This window comes from Myodes glareolus, chromosome 10 (assembly GCF_982192425.1).
Source record: "Myodes glareolus chromosome 10, mMyoGla1.1, whole genome shotgun sequence".
NCBI classification, from domain to species: domain Eukaryota; kingdom Metazoa; phylum Chordata; class Mammalia; order Rodentia; family Cricetidae; genus Myodes; species Myodes glareolus.
Window position 1 is genome coordinate 56,367,495 of NC_142035.1, and position 23,157 is coordinate 56,390,651.

Below are 23,157 nucleotides of genomic sequence, written 5' to 3' on the forward strand. Positions count from 1 at the left end.
CAAAGGCCAAGAGACATCAAGGAAATGGATGGGAGGGGGAATTTTGAAAAAACAAAACTAAACAAAAGTTTATTTACAGCTCTTCAAGAAACCATTCCCTAGAGCAAAGGGCACGTCCAGGGCGATCCCTCGTCCTCCTGCGTGGTCGCGCGGTCCCCTAGACTCAGCTGAGCTCGGGGCGCGCCCTTAACACTGTCTTCAGGTCTGCGGGATCCCAAGGAGGTAGGAATCCGGAGTTAGTTCTCTTCACAGGACAGTGGTAATGTTTAAGTCTGGGTTCTCGAACTGCTTGTGTTGCGGGTTGTCCAAGATGAGAGGCAATTTCCCTTTCGCCTGACTGCTACAGTCTTTGCCACTTTGATCCAGAAAGGAGCGAAGAGCGCTGGGCCAAGTATAGTGGAGAATCACCACCGCCGCTCCGAGGAGGAGGCTCAGGATGCCTGCAGCGGAGGACGGAAAGACAAAGAGAGTCAGGGGGTGCAGGCTCTCCTCGCCATCATCAGGAGCCAATCCCCGGAATTTCCTACACACACAATCCTCAGAAAGAACTCTTCCGTGTTATACACGATGCACAAGTTCTCACTCACCCTAACTGGGGCAAGATACTGAACCCCCCAAACTACTTCCACTCATCATAAAATGAGAGTAACAGGTCTCCCCCACCTTCTGCCCGCTATCGAGAGGAAGAAATAAAATAACTCATTCTATACGCTGGATAGCGCACATCCTTTAATATCCCAGTCACCACCAGGTGAGCATCCCTTGGTACTCACCAGTGGCCAGCGTGACCCAAAAGGAGGCGCCATAGTGAGGTGTGAGGGCGGCGGAACCCAGGCGGAAGGGGCAGAGTGGAACGCTGGAGATCGAGGCGAAGGCGAAGACGCCAAAGAGCGTGAAGGCGCTGGTGCTGAGCAGGGCCAGGCCGCCGTAGAGCGGGGCGGGCATGGACAGCAGCGCGTTGGCGATGATCCAGAAGCAGAACGCCACCCTGTGAGGGACCGAGGCAACGCGCCAGTGAGCCGGGTTCCCGGGCCAGGTCTGCAGGAGGCGCAGGGGAACCCCGGAGAGAGCCAGCTCCTGCGCTCTCGCCACGGCTGGGATTCCCATGGTTTTTGCAGATCGCCAAAAGATCCTGCCCGCGAGGCTGCAGTTCCAACCTGCAGCTCCTGAGGCCGCTCTCTCCGGGTCGCATGCACCCTGCCCACTCCCCATCCACCACACGCTCACCACAGCGTTGCAGCAGCATAGTGTCCTGCCAGGTGATACTGGTGGTACAGCCCGCAAGGGCTGTTGGGTGTAAACTTCTCTGCCAAGTATAGCACTGGGTCCGGCAGTCCCTTCTCCAGGGCGTCAACGTACTCTTTGGTGTAGTCTTCGTCCAGACGCCAAGTGAAACGCTCATTGTAGTCAATGGTCTCATTCAACTGCTGCACTGGTGTTCCTGCCGGGAAGCCGTGGGGTCAAGGCCAGAGACCCGGAAACTGAACGTGTTCAGTTAGGGAGATAAGGGTGGGGCAATTGGCAGGAAAGAGAAAGATTAGGTAGTAGCTGGGGGAAAAACCCAGATCCACGTCAATCAGAGGCTTTCTGAGCCAGAAGGATGCGGAAGATCCTCTAACAACTCTTGGCACGCAGCTCCATGGGATCTCCGAGCCCCAAGAACTCACTTGGCCTCAGCCTCCTCACCTCTGAGTGTAATATTGACGCCCACCAGTCCCACATGCAGACCGACGTGGACTTGAACACGGGCTGTACTGAAGGCTTTGTAGGATGTATTGGTCCACACTCCCCCCACGAACCAGTCTCCGCTGAAGTGCACAGCTGTGGAGAGATGCACACTGTGGGTGACAGTGGGAAGCGGTGATGGGAGGTGGGACAGAAAAGATGAAGGCTTAGTACCTGGTGTAATAGCAAGGCAAGGGCAGGAAAGTGGGCATTAGCCAAGAGCAATGGTGGAGGCGGCGGCCGGGGGAGGGGGACGGTAAGGAGGGTACCAAGGCAAGTAATCTTTCATCGAGGTCAGCCTAAGCTACATAGTGAGAGGCAGTCTCAAAACAAACAAAAAAAAATTTACAGCAAAGGAACAGCCAGGGGTGTCAGAAATGGGTGCAGAATGGAAGAGAGCCCAGGAAACCAAGCTGGCTCCCCATTTCTCGGTGCCCTCTGCCACTTTCCCTACTCCAACTCCTTTCCCCACGACCTGCACCATACACTCACCCACAATTTCTGCACCGATGAAGAGACTAAGAAGAACTCTCACCAACCAGAACCAGCGCTGTGGGAAGAGACAGACGCTCAGGTCAAGATTGGGTACTGCCCAGTCCGTCCTCAAGACCTGCCTTGACCCCGCTCCATCCCATCCCAGCCTTGCTTGCATTTCTGACCATTTTCCCTGTCCTATTTCCAGGTCCACCTTGTCTGGCACTCTCTGGGCACCTTTTACCCCCAGCTGTCTGGCGCCTGTTCTCTACTTCTAGTTCAGTCGCTGCTCGGTGAGGCTCAGTGAGTTCAGAAGTGCCAGGCAGACAAGGGTCACCTCTCCCAGAAGAGGGAGGCCCCAGGACCTGATAGCCAACAAAAGGAGAGGAACAGTGGATATTTCTAGATGAGCCAATTCTTCCAAACCGACAAAAAGATCAACACAGAAAGACTGGAGGTCTTTTCATACTTGGGGGAAAAAAAAAGTCAGTTTAGGATATGGGGGCGGGGAGCATTTTAGGGAATTGCCAAACTTGCTGCAAGTTTGAACACCCATGGAACCCTCCGAGTCTAATGGTAAGAAACACACAGCAGTCTAAATTGCCCGTGCCCATCCTCTGGTCAGAAGGTTCAGAGAAAGGCAGAAGTCCTGGCAGCACCTGAAGCCTCGACTACTGAACTGATTCCCACTTTCTGCAACCGCCTCCAAAATAAGGCACTTGGAGTCTCTTCCTCGAAGTCCTGAACCAGGCACTGTCCCTCTCCTTGTGAAGCGTCCTTTGCTGAACCAGACTTCTGAAGTTTGCTTCTTCTGATCCTCAACTTAACTATTCATGAAGAATCTTCCTTAGTCTTGTCTGCCCTGAGTCTCGGAGAAATGCTGTCCGTATAGCTCTCTCACCCCACGACATGAGCTTCTAGAACCCCCCTAAGAACTTTCAGCACCCCCTTACCGAGTGGCCACGGATCCCAGGCAAGATGAGCAGGAAGCTGCCCGCTAAGCACACGAAGACCAGGATGACAATGAGCAGCGGGACGCTGAAGCCCGCGGCATGCCTGGGTTGGGGGTAAAAGGGCATCACCCCGTCCCACGCAGTCATTCTGAGAGAAGTTGGAGAACTTCTGTGAACTGGTGTGAGTAAAAGAAAGTCTGAGACCCGCGGCTCTCCAAAGAAGCACGGAGACGGGATCCCGAAGCTCTTCCTGACTTGACAGGTTCGCCCCGCGTTTGCAAAGAAAGGCAGACCCCCCTTTTATAGGAGCGTGGGCAGCTAGCTGGGGAGGTGTCCCAATTAGGTGGCAGGGTCGCGTCCAGCTGAGATCAAGCAAGCGCGGGGCGGGGACATGCAAATAACGGCAACCCTGCTTCTTAACTGGAGGCCAAACCTCTGGTCCACACACTAACTTCTCACACCTGCGAGACGGGATCCAGGGTGAAGGTTGAAAGTACATCCAGGAAGCGTGAAGATTCTCGGAGCTGCGAAAGTGGAGTGCGGGAAGTAGAGCAAAGAAACAAAGAAAGCCTCAAAGAACACAGAAGACGACTGAAGCGGACCAGAGCCTTCCACCAGAGGTTGGGTCCTCCTAGCCCTCTCCTTTTTCCGCAGGCATTCACTGCAGATGAGAATGGGGTTGAGTGCAGACCCCTGGCTCTCAGTTCATTAGCCTCTCCCACTCTCCTGCCTCATCCTGGAGAAGCAGTATGTGGGAAATTGAAATGAGAGTACTAGGTTTTAGAACAAAGCCCCGGGGGACTGAAACAATGCTGCTCGGGACACCCCAAAGGACTCCTGCCCAGGGTGGTCCTGCGATTGAAATCAGCACTCGGTTAGGACTGGGGGGGGGGGAGCAATCTCAATACTCTCCCAGGTTGTCCCAGAAAGAGCGTCATGAAGATGTCGGACCTGAGTAATGCTTCTGCGGTCCTCTTCCAGCACCAGCTGTAGGAGTGTGTACTACCTCCCACCTCCAGGCTGCGGGGACAGCATGCTTCCAACAAGCCCCAAGACACTAGTGTTCCTGGGTGCTCTGCTGACTGGACCCCTGGGTCCAGCAGGTAAGTAGAAGGGACCTCTAGCTGAGAGGGGTCACCCAAAGTCCCATGAGGGTGAAAAGGGAGAAGTGAAGTTGGTCTTGGAAGCTGGAAGGGCTGGCTGGTCCATTTCCATCTCCGACTGGATTTGTGAGATGAAGACTTGTCCTGAGTTCTCCGGCTCCGTGGAAGGATTGGAAATAGAGTTGGTTGGGAGGACTTAGCCAGCTGGGAAAGGGCGCTAAGTCCATCGTGTCACTAAGGGGTCTCTGGGAGGTTAGTGCTAAGTGGAAGGCTCTCTGCTCCAACAGGTAGCCAGGACGCACCCTCACTGCCCTGGGAAGTGCAGCGCTTTGACGGCTGGTTTAACAATCTGAAGTACCACCAGCGCGGTGCTACTGGTAAATCCTGGGTTCTGCTTGGAGCACAGGGTCGCAGCAGTGCTGGTCTGCAGCTGGAGTATGGCGGCAAGCGGGTTTTGCATTCACACCACACTCTTGTGCATTCCTGGGGCCAGGAGATGGGAGAAAGAGGGAGGGAGGGAGGGAGGGAGGGGGGGAGAGAAAGAAAGAGAGGAGGGAGAAAGAAGGAGAGATGGAGGGAGGAAGAGAGAGAGAGAAGCGTGAGAGAGGATAGAGGGAGGGAAAAAGAGAGAGAGAAGGAGAGAGGGAGGAAGAGAGAGAGTGAAAGAGAAGAGAGAGAGAAGGAGAGAGGGAAGGCGGAAGAATGAGAGAGAGAGAGATTCTTTTTCCCGGTTCGGGAACTGTTAAAGGTCAGGTTTGAGGCATCCTGAGCACCAGGAGCTATGATCCAGCTAAGCTCTCTGCCTCCTGCAGGATCGCGCCTACAGCGCCTAGTGCCTGCTAATTACGCTGATGGCGTTTATCAGGCTCTGGAGGAACCGCTGCTGCCCAACCCTCGGCGGCTAAGCGATGCTGTCACTCAAGGCAGAGCTGGGCTGGCGTCGATCCACAACCGCACAGTGCTAGGGGTCTTCTTTGGTGAGTGTAGGAAGAAACCAGGGTGGATCCGGAGTTCATTCAGTGCTCAGGGAAGGACCCTGGGAGTCCCACCGCAACTCGCGGGAAAAGAATACTTTCTAAGAAACGCTTCTGCTGTCATCTTTGAGTACTTGGGTGTGATGAGGGGATCTTTCTCTTACACCTTACTCCAAACCAACAAGTGCCATTGGGTTCCCATTAGAACTCTAAGGAACTGGATGCCCTGGTCATTTGCTCTTCTCAAGACTCTAATAACTGCCACGCAGAGGTGAAGGGAGCCTGTTAATCATATCATTTTCATTCTCGCAACAACGCTGGCATGTTCACAAGAATTACTAGAGGTCTTCCTGGCCCTAAGAACCTGATGATTGGTTGACCACGTTGCCCTTTTAACCCAGGCTACCATGTGCTCTCGGACCTGGTGAGTGTGGAAACTCCAGGCTGCCCCGCAGAGTTCCTCAATATTTACATCCCGCGTGGGGACCCCGTGTTCGACCCCGACAAGAGTGGGGATGTGGTGCTGCCCTTTCAAAGGAGCCGCTGGGACCGCAAGACTGGACAGAGCCCCAGCAATCCCCGGGACCTGGTGAGCCAGGCAGCCAGGCAGGAGGGCAGGCAGGAGACTGAGATTAGACCCACTGGAGACCTGGGGTCTGGCTAGGAAAGCTGGGCAGGGTGAGGCTCTTTCCCATGTGTAGGCACCTGACCCCACACACCTCACCGATGTGTCCCCACAGACCAACCAGGTGACCGGCTGGCTGGATGGCAGTGCTATCTATGGCTCCTCTCACTCCTGGAGCGACACGCTGAGGAGCTTCTCAGGAGGACAGCTGGCATCGGGGGCCGATCCTGCATTCCCACGGGAGTCCCAGGACCAACTGCTCATGTGGATGGCACCGGATCCCGCCACGGGGCAGGGAGGGTCACAGGGGATATATGGTGAGACCGAGGGGTCCTGGCAGAAGGAGCAGGGTTGGAGGCATCAGGCTGATGGGGTTGGGACTGGGCTGGAGGGGTCTGCCTGTAGGTCTGGGCTCCCCTGGCTCATGATGCCTCCCATTGCCTTCCTCCACCCCCCACCGTCTCCACATGGATGCAGCCTTTGGAGCCCAGCACGGGAACAGGGAGCCCTTCCTGCAGGCGCTGGGCCTGCTGTGGTTTCGCTACCACAACCTTTGGGCCAGGAAGTTGGCGCGGGAGCACCCACACTGGGGGGATGAGGAGCTGTTCCAGCATGCACGCAAGAGGGTCATTGCTACCTACCAGGTGAGTGGAGCCGCCTGACCTGACCTGCGCCCAGCTGAGCGCAGGATCCCAGGAGACCCGGCTCCCCTAACAAAGCTTCCCCAGCCTTGGCCAACGCCCCTTCCCATGATGCCCTTTTCCATGAGGCCCTTGTTCCCATAATGGCTAATGTTTAGGAAAATATGAAAAGCTCCTGCAGATGTTTATGTGAACGCTTTTACTTGTGATTATAATTTAGTTGCCTGGGTCTCCCATCCCCCACAACTGGTCTTGCCTGGGTCTCATCTCTGCACCTAAGTCTTCCTTCCTCATGGGCTCATTCCAACCTCTCCTTTCCTCTCCTGAACCCTCAGAACATTGCTCTATACCAATGGTTGCCCAGCTTCCTGCAAAAAAACCTTCCAGAGTATTCAGGTAAGGGAGAGGAGTTGGGGGGGGGGCACCTAAGCTGAAGACTCAGAGAAGAAAGAAGGGTAGATTTGTGATGCCAGGGAGTGAGGTAAGGCACCTGTTTTCCTGCAGGGTACCACCCTTTCGTGGACCCCAGCATCTCCCCGGAGTTTGTGGTGGCCTCTGAGCAGTTCTTCTCCACCATGGTGCCCCCGGGGGTCTACATGAGGTAAGGGAAGGGGCTACATGAGGAAGGGTAGGTGGAGCTGTCCATGGTTGGAAGGAGTTATTCCATGAGCGGGCTTGGAACTTGGGGCTCGCTCGCCCCTCCACAGTTTCATCAGAAGAGAAGCAGAAGTGGAGGGAGAGAACTGAAACCAGATCCAGGGGTGGGAGGTTTGGGCTCCAGAGGAAATCCCTTGGCTCTCCTAATGGCAGAACGTTGGTTTCTGAGTGTAGGGCATGCCTGCAGTTGGGATATCTCCTCACCTCCCACCACCAGTAGGTCATAGAGATCACTCTCTCTTCAAATCCCTTCACTGTTCTAGGGTCATCCTTCACTCTCAGCCAGCCCCCAGAATTGCTCTACCTCGTTCACCACCTTAGCGTCTGCCCCCAATTCTTGTATTTTTGAAACTCTGTTTCAGAAACTCCAGCTGTCATTTCCGGAAATTCTGGAAGGAAGGTGCTGGCAGTTCTCCAGCTCTCAGGGTCTGCAACAGCTACTGGATTCGGGAGGTCAGCATGGGGTCAGGGGTGGGGAGTAGGGGTCATGGTCACTTATCATAAACCCTTGGGAACAATTTGAGTTCTTGAGCTGTGGGGCGCTAGGTAGGGAGCAAAAGGGAGAGAAAATGATCTGGGGAGGATTGTCCAAGAGAGTCTGGAAATGCCTGAGCACGAGGGTGGGGGGTGGGGCGGGAAGTGAGAGGTGAAGTGCCTGCTCTTCTAGGACTATGGCTAGAACCCAGGTGTCTAAGGCCTCGGCAGTCTATCAAGATAGGGAGGGGAAAGGAAAAGGGAGTGGGAGAAAGAAAGGGGGGGAAAGAGAGGGATGGGGAGAGCTAGAGAGCCAGAGGGGCCTTCGTCCTGGGGCCTTTGTGCTGTGGTCCAGGGTAAAAGTCTTGTGTGAATTGTTCACTTCCAGAACCCCAATCTGAAGAGCGCCGAGGAGGTGGACCAGCTGCTGCTGGGAATGGCCTCCCAGATTTCCGAGCTGGAGGACAGGATAGTGGTTGAAGACTTGAGAGGTGAGCTCAGAGGGTGGGGTGTCACAGGGGGATACTGAGGATCCTTCTGGGTGAGTCAACAGGCAGACACACCCATACACACAGATACACAGACTTGGAACAGATGTCAGAAGAAGTCGAAATTTGAGTGTCCCCTAATTTACAGTTTTGCGTTACTTTTATTTTAAGGTGACCATGCCTGAATGTGGTGGGCATGGGAGCAGCACCACACATGAACATCCTCTCTGGTGTCTTCTTAGGTCTTAGGGGTTCTTATCCAGCCCTGTTTTACAGTTGGGAGGTACAGAGAAGGGGATTTCTGGTTGGTATCGAGAATTATCTTGAGTCTTAGAATACCTTTTAAGAAAAGTTGTCCCCGATCACACACGGTGACATTGGCTCCACAGCAAACAAGGCCACTGGTGTCATGTGGAAGAGTGCTGGGGACTGAATCTGGGGAGAGTTCTTGACAGCTAAATATAAGAATGCAAGGCAACAAAGGGTTGGGATGACTGACTCAAAGTCTGGTCTCTTTTCAGATTACTGGCCTGGCCCAGACAGATTCTCTCGCACAGACTATGTGGCTAGCAGTATCCAACGTGGCCGAGATATGGGGCTGCCCAGCTATAGCCAGGCTCTGCGGGCCTTCGGACTGGAGCCACCAAAGAACTGGAGCGCTCTCAACCCCCAAGTAGAACCGCAGGTCAATAACAACAACACAACAATAACGGCACCTGGGGGTAGGGAGATGGCTCAGTTGATAACATGCTCATTACATGTTATTAACATGTTAACAAGCATGAGGATTTGGATCTCCTATATATAAAGCTGGGATGCTCCTGTGATCCCAGCTCTGGGGAGGCAGAGATAGGAGGACCCTAGACCTTACCAGCTAACCCATCCAGCCAAAGCAGCAATATCTGTCTATATTTAGGGAGAGACCCTGTCACAAAGAATAATGTGGAGAGCAATTGAGCAAGACACTCAGTGTCAACCTCTGGCATCTACATGCACACATAATTATGTGCAGAAATATATCCCCTCCCCCCACATACATACACAAGATAATGGCAGTCAAAACTTTCTTATGGCCCTACTGTTCCAATCCTCTACACAGGTGAACTCACTTACTCTCCATTAGAATATTATAAGGTAGTTACTCTCAGTGTTACAGTTTTACCAATGATGGCATTGTTGGTGAGTCCACACACGTTTGTTACCCCCCTCCATGATGCTCCAGGTGCTGGAGGCCACAGCTGCTCTGTACAACCAGGACCTATCCCAGCTGGAGCTACTTCTGGGTGGACTCCTGGAGAGCCATGGGGGCCCCGGACCTCTGTTCAGCAGCATCATTCTGGACCAGTTTGTGAGGCTACGGGATGGTGACCGTTACTGGTTCGAGAACACTAGGAATGGGTAAGGCCTGGCTGGGCCCTGCCTCAGACAGACCTCACTTTGGCCTGGGGCTCCAGACCCTCTCTGCCTGACCCTAGGCAGCCCCCACAGGTCTTGATTCCAGGGGCCTACCCCATCCTTCTAACCACTCCAGTCCCTTTCTTCACGTGAGTCCTTGGAGGATGGAAAGCCCCTTTCCATCCCAGCAATGGCCTTTCCCCCATGTAGACTGTTCTCTGAGGAGGAGATTGCGGAAATCAGAAATACCACCTTGCGGGACGTACTGGTAGCTGTCTCCAACGTGGACCCCAGTGCCTTGCAGCCCAACGTTTTCTTCTGGCAGGAAGGTGAGTAGCTGGGAGAACAGACGTGGGGTGGGGCACGGTCACCTGGTGCAGTCCAGGGAACCATGTGCCTTCTGCGTTGGGCTGCGAGGCCCGCAGTAAGCTGCTCCCTACACTGCCGTCGCTGGCGTGAGGGCTAGACCGAGCAATCGAGCTGAGGCGGATGCTGAGAAATCAGACATGGAAGGGGTCTTTTGAGGGGAACAAGTTCCAGAGAGGTAAACCTGGGAATGGGAGAAGATATTTGGCCCTTTCTAAGACAAGGGAAGAGGCTTGCCTAAGGAGTGGGAGTCTTGGGCTCTGAGGTCTGCCCTGACTTGTCCCTCAGGTGCCCCCTGCCCACAGCCTCAGCAGCTGACAACGGAAGGCTTGCCCCAGTGTGTGCCCCTTACTGTGACTGATTACTTCGAGGGCAGTGGTGCCAGTTATGGCATTGTCATCGTGATTCTCTGCTGCTTACCATTAGGTAAGCACTTTACCTCCCCGATCTCTCTTTTTCTGGCCTCCCCCCTCTTCACAGACTGGCTCTGTCCCCCCTGACTTACTGGCTTGCAGGGCTAGCTCCTTTGTATAGCTCAAGCCAGGCTCAGGGAGCCTTGGGTATCTGAGGAGCAGTAGCTGAAGGCCCTCCACTTCTGAGGCTATAAGCAAGAGGTTCTTCCTCCCTCTCACTGATCTCTCCTGGTCCCCTTCAGTGAGTCTGGTTGTCGCTGGGGTGGTGGCTCATCGCCGGGACCAAGAGCGCAAGAAGCTACAAAAGAAAGGCAAAGAGAATCTGAAGAAGGAAACAGCCGGTGGTGGATTGCCAGGTGAGAAGACCTGGGGGACGGAAGGGGGGAAGGGGATCTGGGACCTGACAGTAAGAACCAAGTTATAGAGCGGGATGGAAATCAGGCTCAGTAGAAACACATGCTCAGGTTGGAAAATGACGTGGGCTCAAAGACTTCTGCTGAGTCACCACGCACAACTGTCCTTTCCTCAGCAATGGAGTGGCCAGGCCCCAAGGAGAGGAGCTACCCTGTCACCATCCAGCTGTCCCCAGACAGAAGTCTGCAGGTCCTTGACAAACGTCTCACCGTGCTCCATACCATCCAGCTGCGGCCCCCACAGCAGGTCAACCTCATCCTGTCCAGCAACCGAGGACGCCGTACCCTGCTGCTCAAGTTCCCCAAGGAGTATGACCTGGTACTGCTCATCCCTTTCTGGGCTGTTCTCAGGCACCTCCCCTCTCATAAGTGAGCCACCTCCACTCTGTCCCAGCTTCAGAGCTTGCCTGTGAAGACTGGAACTGGAGGAGCCTCCCTCCTTTCAGGAGCTCCCAGACTGATTGACCCCCCTGAGGCCACTCCCTGACCACTGTCTGGATGGTCAGGGAAGAGACTTCTCTTCCTCCCTCAACCTGAGGTCCTTCGGAGTGGGGCTGGGCCAGAAGAGCCAGCTCCAGACATGACGGCAGCCCCTTCTCCAACACAGGTGCTGCTCTTTAACTCGGAAGAGGAGCGGGGTGTGTTTGTGCACCAGCTGCAAGACCTCTGTATCAGCTGGGCTCCAGGTCTGCGCATGACTGAGATGGACGAGAAGGAGCTACTTAGGAAGGCTGTGACCAAGCAGCAGCGGGCAGGCATCTTGGAGATCTTCTTCAGACAACTTTTTGCTCAGGTGCCATGACTTATACCTGGCACAGGGGATGGAGCCACCCTGAGCTGGATGGGAACTAAGATTTTACCCTGCAGGCTGGCGACAGTCTTGGTTAGATTCTAAGACAAGTCACACGTTCTTGTTTCTGTATCCCCGCTTCCTTATCTAATCAACAGTGGAGCCAGGGAGGTGATCTACATGCTGGATTCTCAAATGGCCCCCGAACCAGTAGCGTCAACTCACTTGAAAATTTGTTATCAAGGCTGGTTCTCAGGTTCCTCCTCAAACAGACTGAACGAGGAGCTCTGGGGATAAACCCTAGGAAGCTCCATTTTAACAAGTCTTTCCCAGTGATGCTGATGTAGACGCAAGTTTGAGAAATGCCGTTCTGCAGGCGCTGCTTAGCCTAAATACATGTACTTAGCCTGAGTACCTCCCGGACCACGATGAAATGGCAACAATGTGTTAGTTTAAATTCTCTTCACGTTGACAGGGTTCAGATTCCAGGCACACAGCAGTGCTATCTGAATTAGCCAAGCACCTAGGCTCAGTCCTTGACTGCTGACCATGTTACAGCTCCTATCACCTGCCTCCAGCACACGTTCTTTCTCTTTTCACTCCTCGACTTTGCTCCCTGCCTCTTACTTTCACTTTTTCTATCTTCTCAATACTATCCTTGCTGGGTAGTGCTCGGGTTCAGAGGAAAAAAGAAAGCCTGAGAGAGTCTGTTGACCCCTACTATAGGAGAGCAGAGGCCCAAATCAGCATGCCTGAGCATCAGGCGCTGGGTTTTGTGACCTGTACGTTGAGGAGATGGGAAGTCATTGAACTGCTTCCATCCCAGGCCTTACCTCCTTCTCTCCCTCCCTGTGACTGCCCGAGTACAGGTGCTGGATATCAATCAGGCAGATGCAGGGACTCTGCCCCTGGACTCATCCCAGCAAGTGCGCGAGGCCCTGACCTGTGAGCTGAGCAGGGCTGAGTTTGCTGAGTCTCTGGGTCTCAAGCCCCAGGATCTGTTTGTGGAGGCCATGTTTTCTCTGGCCGACAAGGACGGCAATGGCTACCTCTCCTTCCGGGAGTTCCTGGACATCCTGGTAGTCTTCATGAAAGGTAGGGGTAGTGACTAGCAGAGCATCTGAGGACCCATGAATTCGTTAGCAAGGAGGTGGCCTGAATCCTCCTTTCTCTCGTAGGTTCCCCAGAGGATAAGTCCCGCCTGATGTTTACCATGTATGACCTGGATTCAAACGGCTTCCTCTCCAAGGATGAATTCTTCACCATGATGCGGTACAGGCTGGGCCTTTCCAATCCTGAAACATCTTGATGTTTTAGACAGTAACACAATTTGGGTCAGAGGCAGGCAGGCAAGGTGGCTGAGGGGTACACACTGCATCCTGGATTCTCAAGGCATCCAACTTCAAAAGGCCACCTAGGCAGGTCCCCGCCTCCAACAGGGTCCATATATACTCTGTCTAAAATTACCAGAAACATTGCCCTAGTTTTAAAATGCCAAGAAAGAGCAACTGTGAGCATCCTCAGTTTCTCATTCCCAAGGACAGGACCTTAGTAACAAGCCCCCTTGAGCACCACAGGCATCTCTCCTCCTCCTCTCCTTCTTTTTCCGAGGCAGGGTTTCTCTGTGCAGCCCCAACTGTCCTGGAACTCACTCTGTAGGCCCGGCTGGCCTCAAACTCAGAGATTCACCTGCCTCTGCCTCCCGAGTGAGGAGGTTAAAGGCGTGTGCCACCAATACCCAACTTTTCATTTCTTCTTGAATCTGCCTTCTCTAAGCTGAGATTAGCATGTAGACATTTGGCACATAGTTCACTGAAAAAGACAATGAAGTCAGTGTGAGTAACTATCAGAACCCAGCAGTCCATTTTCTTCTGAAGTGCCTCTTCCTGCCTGCCTTCCCATTGCTTTTGGCGTTACCTTTGCTGACAATTCCAGCCCGACACAGGCGATTGCCACTCCTTCCTCCTCCTCCTTCGGTTTTATTTATTTTTCTCTTCTGTGTATCGGTATTTTGTCTGCATGTGTGTCTATATGAGGGTGTCAGATTCCCCCGGAACTAGAAATACAGACAGCTGTGAGCTGCCGTACGGATGCTGGAAGCGGGGAACCGGGTCTGCTGGAATATCTAGCGCTCTTAACTCCTGAGCCATCTCTCCAGTCCCCAGCGTAGACTTCCAAAAGAGCAGAAGTGACTGCAGCCTGTACTTCACCAGCAGGTTCTAGAAAATCCAGGAGGCGTTCCCGTCAGCCGCGGCAGCTCCCATCTTCCCATCCTATAACCCTACCATCCTACAATAAGATAGAATGGGGGGGGCTCCACATGCTCGAGGGTATCGGTGTAAGGAGGCAGCTGCCATTGCAGCGCTGCCCCTCCCACACTCTAGTGTCCTCTCTGGATAGGAAAATTGGGATCCCTGAGGGTGATGGGTGTGGGCTTTCCCAGAAGAGAATGGGCAGCGAGTCCATCCCAAGAGAGGGGCATCAGATGTCTTAGACCAGTCTCCACAGCAAGTGTTAGTCTTTCCTATTTGTAGTCATTTCATTCCCTTGGGCTGGGGATGCTTTTCCTACATTGTCAAGGTCCTTTGAGTCTGAGTTCATCACCTCACCCAACTTAGTGTCACCTTCAGGCTGAACAGGCCCCTCCCAGCACCATTTCCCAGATGGCTAGTCTGAGGGAACCCCATCCTGACCTTGCTGCATGATAGTTACTCTATTTGTCTCCTCCTCCAGGTCCTTCATCGAGATCTCCAACAACTGCCTGTCCAAGGCTCAGCTGACTGAGGTGGTGGAGTCCATGTTCCGGGAGTCGGGCTTCCAGGACAAGGAGGAGTTGACCTGGGAGGATTTCCACTTCATGCTGCGGGACCATGACAGCGATCTCCGATTCACACAGCTCTGTGTCAAAGGTGGAGCTGGAGGTGTGTGAGCGTGGAAGGAATATTCAGAGTCAGGAAGATAATGAGTGTTCAGAACAGAGTTCCTGAGGGACACAGCCCAGGCCTTATTGCCTTTCCTCTGAGACCTCGGTGCTTGGCACTGAATTAAATATGGACTCTCAGAGACAAGTTGTATATTGCACAGAGTTGCTCATGACACCAAAGGACAAGCCAGGGGCATTGGCCTAGTGTGTATCTGGCCAGAGGAGGGGGCCTTGTTTTCTTTTCACGAAGGACGTGGAGAGTCCTCTCTGACCAGAGGATAGCCCCTTTCTCTTTACACGGTTACCACACTGGCTGCCCTCTGTACAGGGAGTGCTCAGTGCATACAGGGAGGAAAGCTGGGCTGAAGTCAGAGATCTGGACTTTATTAAGTCACCACCCAGGGCTGAGGCAGCCTTTCAGGGTCCAGGAGAAGAGGAGAGTCTCCCACCCCACCCTCTGCCCTTCCAGAGAAGCCAACTGAAGCTCCCGTTCTCCTTTCCAGGCACCAAAGATGTCTTTAAACAACGCAGCGGTTATAGAGTCTCATTCATCACCCGGACTCCTGGGAACCGGTGCGTATGGGTCGGGGTGGTCTCCTTGGCTAGATACATATAGAAAAACAAGAGAAACAGAGCTAGCTGATCAGTCACTGATCAAATATTTGCCCTCTTACCATAACGTCAGTGTCAGCTCAGACTCCAACTGCTTTCTACAGCGCGTGTTGCCCAAGAGCTTGGCTCTCCCCTCTGCCACTCCTAAGGACAGATGAGCAAACTGTTGCTACTTATCCTCCTTGGTCCCTCCCTGGACTCCCTCAGGGTCCTTCTCTGGACTCCATCCCAACTTCAACATGGCAGTTCTTATCCTGGCTGTCTGCAATGATGAGAAGAAAACAGATTCTGTTTTCTTTTAGGTCCTGCCCCCGGGAACTGGTGCTCCCCTTAAAAGCCCCAGAGCTGGGAAGCACCGGCCTAAAGAAGAAGTTGGGCAAAAAGTGAGTATTTCCTAGGTCCCTGAGCACAAGAATGCTTGGAAAGATGTCTCAGGGTCTCTGCACCCTGACACACCTCCTCAAACCCCCTTCCCTTCGACATGATATGGTATCAGGTGTTCTCCATGGAACACCTGACCCACTGAGGCATCTGGGCCCGGAAAGCCATTGAATCTTCTGCAGGTTGTACAGTCAGAGAGGGGACCCCACTGCCCTGTAGCATGAGAGACAGGCACTGGAAGGGAAGGAAGGGAGGGCTGGAGTGTCAAATGACTTCGTCTTCTCTCAGCCTCTAAACTCACCTTCAGGCAAGATACTCAAAGCAGCACCAGCAGGGTACACAGGGTCTCCTGACTTCTGCTGTACAGAAGCAGGCCAGCGCAGAAAACAAAGGAGGGGGTATAGAACACAGAGAAAGAGACAGGAAGGAGGAGGAGGTAGAGTGTGAGGAGTCAGAAGGGGGTGTCTGGAACAAACAACAAAGGAGATAAAGGATCAGGGGAGTAGGGTCTGCTTGGGTTCCTTACACTGTGAGGACCCATCCTTCATGGTTCCCAGATCTCCATTGGTTGGTGGCACTGAGGGGGTGCCCAGGAGCCCCTTCCTTCCCAATGCCTTGTCTTTCACTGCTACAGGTCAGTGGGGCCCTCTCCCCGGCTGTACACAGAGGCTGTGCCGGAGAAGCTGCAGCGGGGCTTCCTGGCCCAGAAGCTACAGCAGTTTAAGCGGTTTGTGGAGAACTACCGGCGCCATATCATGTGTGTCACGATCTTCTCAGCCATCTGCGTGGGCCTGTTTGCAGACCGTGCCTACTGTGAGGGTGCCAGGCTGCGGGCAGTGGGCAGGGAACGAGTGAAGGGTCCTCTGGCTGCCCTCACCAGTCCTCAGTGTCTGGATGGCGGAGCCCGGGCATTTGGACTCAGACTCGGGATGCTGTCTTGGATGTGGTGCTGATCTGCCTCAACTCTGGCCCTAGACTACGGCTTTGCTTCGCCGCCCACGGATATTGAAGAGACCACCTATGTGGGCATCATCCTGTCCCGGGGTACAGCGGCCAGCATCTCCTTCATGTTCTCCTACATCCTGCTCACCATGTGCCGCAACCTCATCACCTTCTTGCGGGAGACCTTCCTCAACCGCTACATTCCCTTTGACGCCGCTGTGGACTTCCATCGCTGGATTGCTATGGCTGCAGTTGTCCTGGCTGGTACGTGGCCCCTGGGATGGGAGTAGAGTTGGACCCAGTTAATGGCTCTGACATGATGTCTCTCTCTTCCAGTTTTGCACAGTGCTGGCCATGCGGTCAACGTGTACATCTTTTCAGTCAGTCCGCTCAGCCTGCTGACCTGCGTCTTCCCTAACGTCTTTGTGAATGACGGGTCAGTTTATGGGAAGGTGTCCTAGGGTCTTCCGGGTGGGCCAGCAGGTGTCAGAGAAAAGAAGTAGGTAATCACAGTACATGGAGGCGCAAAGCTGTCTCTCGTGGGGAGCTGAAAGGTGACCACTTACTCTCCAGTTGTCTGTGCTTGGCCAGGATAGGACCTTAGGAAATGACATCGGAGTCTCTTTCCCAAATATATCTGACACACAGTTTACTGTCTCAGTTTGCTATCCACTCACTGGACAAACACTTATACACCATGTCCTGGGTTTTTCATTCGAGTGCCAGAGAGCTGGGCTGTGCAGATGTGTGCAGTTGTTCAACACTTTTGCTCTGTAGTTGGCCTCGTCCTCCCTCCTCTCACAGAATATTGGCAAGTGCTCCAGGAGGCCAGGGCTGACTACAGGAAGAGAACGTAAGATAGAATGGCAGGAAATGTTGCGGTGGCTGCAGAGAGTAGAACGGAGACAGTGGACACAAGGCTCCTTGGAAGGATCCCTTAGCCACCGTGCTGGAGACATAGTAACCAGCAGTCAGGCAGCATCAGGCTGGGGTGTAGCGGTGATGTCCCTTCCGCCCCAGCCAGAGGTTCACTGTGTCTTCGCCCCACAGGTCCAAGTTTCCGCCAAAGTTCTACTGGTGGTTCTTTGAGACAGTTCCAGGTAGGACGTGTGGCGGGATGTGGGATCTGAGCAGGAAGTGGGGTGTCTGTGGGATCTGCGCACTCCTTCTGAATACCTCTTCCAGTGCCTCCTCATTCTGTACACACTGGTCTGTCATGGCCAAGGCTCCTTTCTGTCAGCCCAGTCCAGCTCCAGTCCCTACAGATGCTCTATTCTGGAGCCCCAAAGGAATCAAAGTAGAAGTTGGGTAGAATGGGTGTAGTGCGGTGTCCTGTTGTGTTTTTAGCTCAGGCTGAAGTTCACAGATACCCACTGACTCCATCCTCTTGCTCCCAGGTATGACAGGAGTACTCCTGCTCCTGGTCCTGGCCATCATGTACGTCTTTGCCTCCCACCACTTCCGACGCCACAGTTTCCGGGGCTTCTGGCTGACCCACCACCTCTATGTTGTGCTCTATGCCCTGGTGAGGACCTTTGATGTGCAGGGTTGGACCTTGGAGGGAGATACTTGGGATGGACACAGAGGGTAAAGTAGGGAGCAGGGAGAATTAAACCCAAGGACTACGATCCTGAGATCTGAGACCCCACACTGGGGTCTATGCCAGCCCATCTACCCAAACCAGCCCCAGACCTTGGGTGGGCCATGCCTGATGAGGAGGAGGAAGGTGGGGCCTGGCTGGGTGGTGCTATACTAACTGGCCATGTTTCCAGCTTATCATCCATGGCAGCTATGCCCTCATCCAGTTGCCCAGTTTCCACATCTACTTCCTGGTCCCAGCAATTATCTATGGAGCGGACAAGCTGGTGAGCCTGAGCCGGAAGAAGGTGGAGATCAGCGTGGTGAAGGCTGAGCTGCTGCCTTCAGGTAAAGACTGGTCTGATGTAGGCATGAAGAATCACTTGGCTCCTCAGATATGGTGGAGCTTTTTCAGGTTTCTTGAACCCACCTCTGACATCCTCCTGAGAACCCCTGAGCCCCTAAGATTTTTCTGATAGAGATAGCATCCCAAGAAGGGCTATGCTTAGTTCCTCACGAGACTTGCAGACAAGGGACTAAGGAGATAGCTCAGCGACTAAGAGCACTTCCGGTTCTTTCAAAGGATCTGAGTTCAGTTCCCAGCACCCGTGTCAGGCAGCTCATAACCAGCTCCAAGGAATACAATGCCTTCTTTTGTCCTTCGCAGGAATCTGCATTCACGTGTGCATATACCTGCACACAGACAAACATATATACACCTAATTAAAAACAAAATAAATCTTTCAAAAAGAGAACGACTTGCAGACAGTGAGAAGCAATGATGGGCAGATGCAGGTAAAAAGGACACAGACAAGTTCCAGGCTGAGTAAGACTTCCAGGAGAGTACAGAGTAGTGATATTTCATTTGTATTGAATAAATAAAGCTTGCCTGAAGAGCAGAACACAAAACAGTCACAAGAGTCAGTCATACAGGCCAGACAGCACACACCTTTAACCCCAGTATCCACACTAGTTAACCATAGAGGCCAGGCGGTGATGGTGCACACCTTTAATCCCAGCACTAGAGAGGAATATAAAGCAGGATGAGACAGGAATTTATTCTCTTTCAGCCTGGAGATTTCGTAGAGGTAAGAGCGCTCTAGTGGCTTGGCTGCTTTGCTTTTCTGATCTTCAGGTTGAACCCCAATATCTGTCTCTGGGTTTTTAATTATCCATGCAACATTTGATGCCCAATGTGGGGCTCAAACCCACGACTCTGAGATTAAGAGTCTTATGCTCTACTGACTGAACTAACCGGGCTCGATACAGGGCTAGGACCTACCACACCACAGAGAGGTCAATAGCCAGATTGCTGCTATGTCTGGATTGGCTGATGTGAATCACTATGGAGGGAGGTGGGAAGTGTTAGAGACCATAAGGTTATCTAAACTCCAAGATTCACATTGCAAAGAACTCAATTTCATTTCAGTCTTATTTCACTTAAGATTACTTAAGAGTAAAGTTAAAGTAGCCTCTAGTATGCCCCCAAACTTTTAATTCTCCCCTTTTAACAAATGTAAGTAAGCCTGAGGTCCAGCTGTGGTGGCAACCAACAGTATCCAACGAAGATTTGGTAACAAAATATGTTGCTTTGACAATGTGCATCATGGAAGTCACCCTCAAGTAGGGGAGGTTTGGTAAGCCTCTGGGATCTGAAGGGCCCTCCGCTCTGTAGGCTGATTTTCTGGTGGTGCTGTGAGCCTTCACCCTCTGTGGGATGAGGAAGGAGAAAGGAGAGACACTGGATTGGGTCAGAGAAGCCCAACTCTTACATTACCCAGGAAGCAGAGGAGACTCAACTATTCTCAGTACCAGAAATCCATCTGCCTAGACCATGTGACTGTGAGACTGTCTGGGCCTCGGCAGTGTAGGAAAAAAAGGCATCTGCCAGTCTTCAGGTTCAGTCTCTAATAAGGCTCTTTTCTACCGATGACCCCTAGGAGTGACTTACCTGCAATTCCAGCGACCCCAGGCTTTTGAGTACAAATCAGGGCAGTGGGTTCGAATCGCCTGCCTGGGCCTGGGGACCAATGAGTACCACCCCTTCACGCTGACCTCTGCACCCCATGAGGACACACTCAGCCTACACATCAGGGCTGTGGGACCCTGGACTACTCGCCTCCGGGAGATCTACTCATCCCGAGTGGGTGATATTTATGCCAGATACCCAAAGGTGCCTATCCCTGGGAATGTCCCTTTCCCCTCTGTCCTAACACTAGGTGCTCCAATTGTGGCAATGCTAGTCTAAGAGGGGCTGGGGTGCTCTGTCCCCTACCTCTCAGAGTCCTCCCCATTCCTGGCCTCGGAGTTGGGGCAAGGCCAGGCTCATCTCTCTTTCTCTCGGCAGCTGTACCTCGATGGACCATTTGGGGAGGGTCACCAGGAGTGGCATAAGTTTGAGGTGTCAGTGCTGGTCGGAGGGGGCATTGGGGTCACCCCCTTTGCTTCCATCCTTAAAGACCTGGTCTTCAAATCATCCTTGGGCAGTCAGATGCTCTGTAAGAAGGTAAGTCTTCTTCCTCGACTCTGCATGGGGAGTGTGTGGCCCGATGGAGTCCTGATATCACAGCAGAACACTCCTGGCTTTCAACCACAGGGTCTGGGGGGACCATTGCATCCAGTGGTCCAGATGCCAAATCTGGAGGGTGGATAGGGGCATAGCCAGAAAGAACTCTGCTGGCCTCGGGTTCTCTGGAGGCCAAGACCAGAGCATCACTCTATGGGATATCTGAGACATCCTAGCATCTCAGAATGTAGGGGGCCAGACCTGAGCTGGCCCTGAACCGCAGTGTGTGTCCTCAGATCTACTTCATTTGGGTGACAAGGACTCAGCGGCAGTTTGAGTGGCTGGCTGACATCATCCGGGAGGTGGAGGAGAATGACCACCAGGACCTGGTGTCTGTGCACATCTATATCACCCAGCTGGCTGAGAAGTTTGACCTCAGGACCACCATGCTGGTAGGTCAGGCCAAGCAGGCAGGGCAGGTGGGACACTATCAGGGCCAAGAGCTGGTCCTGGCCATGCCTGGCTATGATCCTCTGTGCCCACTTCCTTCCCCAGTACATCTGTGAGCGGCACTTCCAGAAGGTGCTGAACCGGAGTCTGTTCACGGGGCTGCGCTCTGTCACCCACTTTGGCCGCCCTCCCTTTGAGCTCTTCTTCAGCTCTCTGCAGGAAGTCCACCCAGAGGTGAGTCCATCCCCTCCCACCCTAGGGCCCTATTTAATTTTCTCATCTTGGCCCTCAAGACCCCTGCAGCTCCGTCCTGAGCAGAGAATTCCCACCCTGAGCACAGATTTATCCTAACCACCCCCAGCTCTAGCCTCTTTCCTGGGGTCCAGGGTAGTCAGGCTGGACAAGCTGACTTCCCTGGGCCATGGGCAATTCAGGGCTCCAGGGCACACGTCTCTCCATGGACAGGTTCGTAAGATCGGAGTCTTCAGCTGTGGTCCTCCAGGGATGACCAAGAACGTGGAGAAGTCTTGCCAACTCATGAACAGGCGGGACCAGGCCCATTTTGTGCACCATTATGAGAACTTTTGAGCCTGATCCTTGGCTCCTGCCCAGCCCCTCTGTGAACTTCAGCACAACTGTCAATTGAGACCACAGGGAGGGAACTGGACACCACCCAGACTCCGCCTCATTGCCCCGTCTACCTCCTGCTCTGGGCGGATAGACAAGGCCTCTCTAATACCCAGATCATGTTGTAATAGGTTATGGGATGTAAAGAGATGAGGGGGGCAGTTCCTGTTTCCGACAACTCTGGAGGGAAAGGGTACACTGTGTGTCACCTCCCGTAGGTTTCTGTTTCTCTGCTTTGCCCTCACAGAATTGGTATATACAGTGGTGGGCTTTCCTTGGGGGAATCATTTGAGCATCCCCTCGCGGGTCCTATCAGAGACTGAAAGCCTGCAGAGCCCACCTTGCTCAACTCAGGCTCTGAGCCAACCCCCATCCCCCAGCTTCAGCCCCACACCTTCCTGCTCCAAGAGGGCCACAAGTCGTAAGGCCACCAGCCCTGAGTTCCTAATGTCAGCCAGTAGCGCCTGCTGCCCTGACTCTATAGTGGTTTCTCTGTGAGTCTGGGGAGCAGTCCCCCGGGCTCCAGGGTTAAGAGAGCAATGGTCTCTCGACAACTCACCTCAAATCTCTCAGCTCCTATTTCCCAGAGGAAATGTAACAACTTTCCTAGTTTGCCCAGTTTGGGTCCTGGAAGCCTCTTATCCTAGGGAGATCAGGTCACCTGATCACAGGACACAGACATCACCTCTTCCCTCCTTCACTGAGGGAAAAACTGAGTTGTCACACATGTACAGTCGAGGTATAGTTGCAGAACGTGTATGAAACTTAAAGTAGCTACCACCCAGGTCAAGTCAGAAAACATTTCAACACTTCTGTCACTCAGAAGTTTCCCCGGTAAGTCTCCCTCATCTAGAAGCAACCCTAAATGTGATTTCTGTCACTGCAGTTTGGGCCACACCGAATTCAGCTTTTATCCTGGCCTCTTTCTCACATCTTGGTGCACTGTGATTCATTCCTGCCATTGTGTCTGTCAGCAGTTTGTTCCCCTGTATTGCTGTATAGCCTTCCTTCCATTGTAGAGCTGGATCCTAGTCTGTTACCCCGTCTGCTGGAAAGCAGTGGGGTTGTTTCTGGCTTTGGATGATTGAATAAAGCTGCTATGAACATTTGTATGCCTATCTTTGGTGGATATAATGCACTCATTTTTCTGGGTCTGGAATTTATCTGGGAGTGAAATTGCTGGGCCGTGGTATTCTCTAACTGGTAGAATTTGTAGCAAGGAGAGTTTCAGATCAGCTCCAGAATCTGAACCAGGTTCCTTCCTTGGTGGGTTTATTCAGAAGCCAAGTATCTCTATAGTGAGGCCATCTCTGACAAAGCGGGACATACCAAGCCGGAGTCCAGTAGACCTGGGACTCTGGTGCTAATTTTATCTGTAGAGACTATAAAGGACAACCCTCAGCTTCTTTGACCCTGTTCCTATATTTATGCAGCTGCTTGCGAAGATATTAGGAGGTGAGACAACAAAGTGTCCCAGACAAATTATACAGATAGGAAAAGTGTGTAAGAATACATTTTACAATATAGTATGGTGTGCTAAATTTTAGACTGTTTAATTTTTTAAACTTTTACTAAGTGTGTTTTTAAAAATATAATAAATAAACAGTGAACATATTTAAGGACAGCATTATGTATGCCTTGGCCTCC

At 52.9% G+C, this 23,157-nt stretch overlaps 2 protein-coding genes across 2 annotated transcripts; one reads left to right on the top strand and one right to left on the bottom strand.

The window, feature by feature from the left end:
• Positions 1 to 41: 41 nt before the first annotated feature.
• Duoxa2 (dual oxidase maturation factor 2) lies at positions 42 to 3,548 on the bottom strand. Its single transcript, XM_048459979.3, has 6 exons — positions 3,153 to 3,548; positions 2,218 to 2,275; positions 1,687 to 1,821; positions 1,228 to 1,441; positions 774 to 988; positions 42 to 440 (listed from the first exon to the last, which is right to left on the bottom strand). Exons 1-6 carry the CDS (start codon positions 3,297 to 3,299, stop codon positions 247 to 249), a joined length of 963 nt encoding a protein of 320 aa, XP_048315936.2. The 5' UTR covers positions 3,300 to 3,548; the 3' UTR covers positions 42 to 246.
• A 35-nt stretch (positions 3,549 to 3,583) lies between these two features.
• Duox2 (dual oxidase 2) lies at positions 3,584 to 22,618 on the top strand. Its single transcript, XM_087911251.1, has 34 exons — positions 3,584 to 3,772; positions 4,134 to 4,255; positions 4,543 to 4,632; positions 5,068 to 5,232; positions 5,631 to 5,818; positions 5,970 to 6,171; positions 6,332 to 6,498; positions 6,831 to 6,891; positions 7,000 to 7,096; positions 7,515 to 7,605; positions 8,015 to 8,117; positions 8,636 to 8,799; positions 9,337 to 9,512; positions 9,720 to 9,838; positions 10,164 to 10,301; positions 10,531 to 10,644; positions 10,818 to 11,020; positions 11,309 to 11,494; positions 12,361 to 12,586; positions 12,670 to 12,763; positions 14,225 to 14,412; positions 14,918 to 14,987; positions 15,329 to 15,409; positions 16,042 to 16,220; positions 16,383 to 16,613; positions 16,686 to 16,785; positions 17,400 to 17,449; positions 17,747 to 17,874; positions 18,122 to 18,275; positions 19,868 to 20,100; positions 20,275 to 20,433; positions 20,730 to 20,885; positions 20,989 to 21,117; positions 21,349 to 22,618. The coding sequence occupies exons 2-34, from the start codon at positions 4,186 to 4,188 to the stop codon at positions 21,469 to 21,471; spliced, it is 4,635 nt and encodes a 1,544-aa protein (XP_087767377.1). The 5' UTR covers positions 3,584 to 3,772; positions 4,134 to 4,185; the 3' UTR covers positions 21,472 to 22,618.
• Positions 22,619 to 23,157: the final 539 nt, after the last annotated feature.

Excerpts from the sequence above, each read along its gene's own strand:
- Duoxa2 (XM_048459979.3), bottom strand. The coding sequence starts at position 3,299 with ATGACTGCGTGGGACGGGGTGATGCCCTTTTACCCCCAACCCAGGCAT. Across the intron at positions 1,442-1,686 it reads CGTCAATATTACACTCAGAG|GAACACCAGTGCAGCAGTTG; the intron begins GTGAGGAGGCTG and ends GCTTCCCGGCAG. Across the intron at positions 441-773 it reads TTGGGTCACGCTGGCCACTG|GCATCCTGAGCCTCCTCCTC; the intron begins GTGAGTACCAAG and ends CCTCCGCTGCAG.
- Duox2 (XM_087911251.1), top strand. The coding sequence starts at position 4,186 with ATGCTTCCAACAAGCCCCAAGACACTAGTGTTCCTGGGTGCTCTGCTG. Across the intron at positions 6,172-6,331 it reads AGGGTCACAGGGGATATATG|CCTTTGGAGCCCAGCACGGG; the intron begins GTGAGACCGAGG and ends ACATGGATGCAG. Across the intron at positions 6,499-6,830 it reads GGGTCATTGCTACCTACCAG|AACATTGCTCTATACCAATG; the intron begins GTGAGTGGAGCC and ends CTGAACCCTCAG.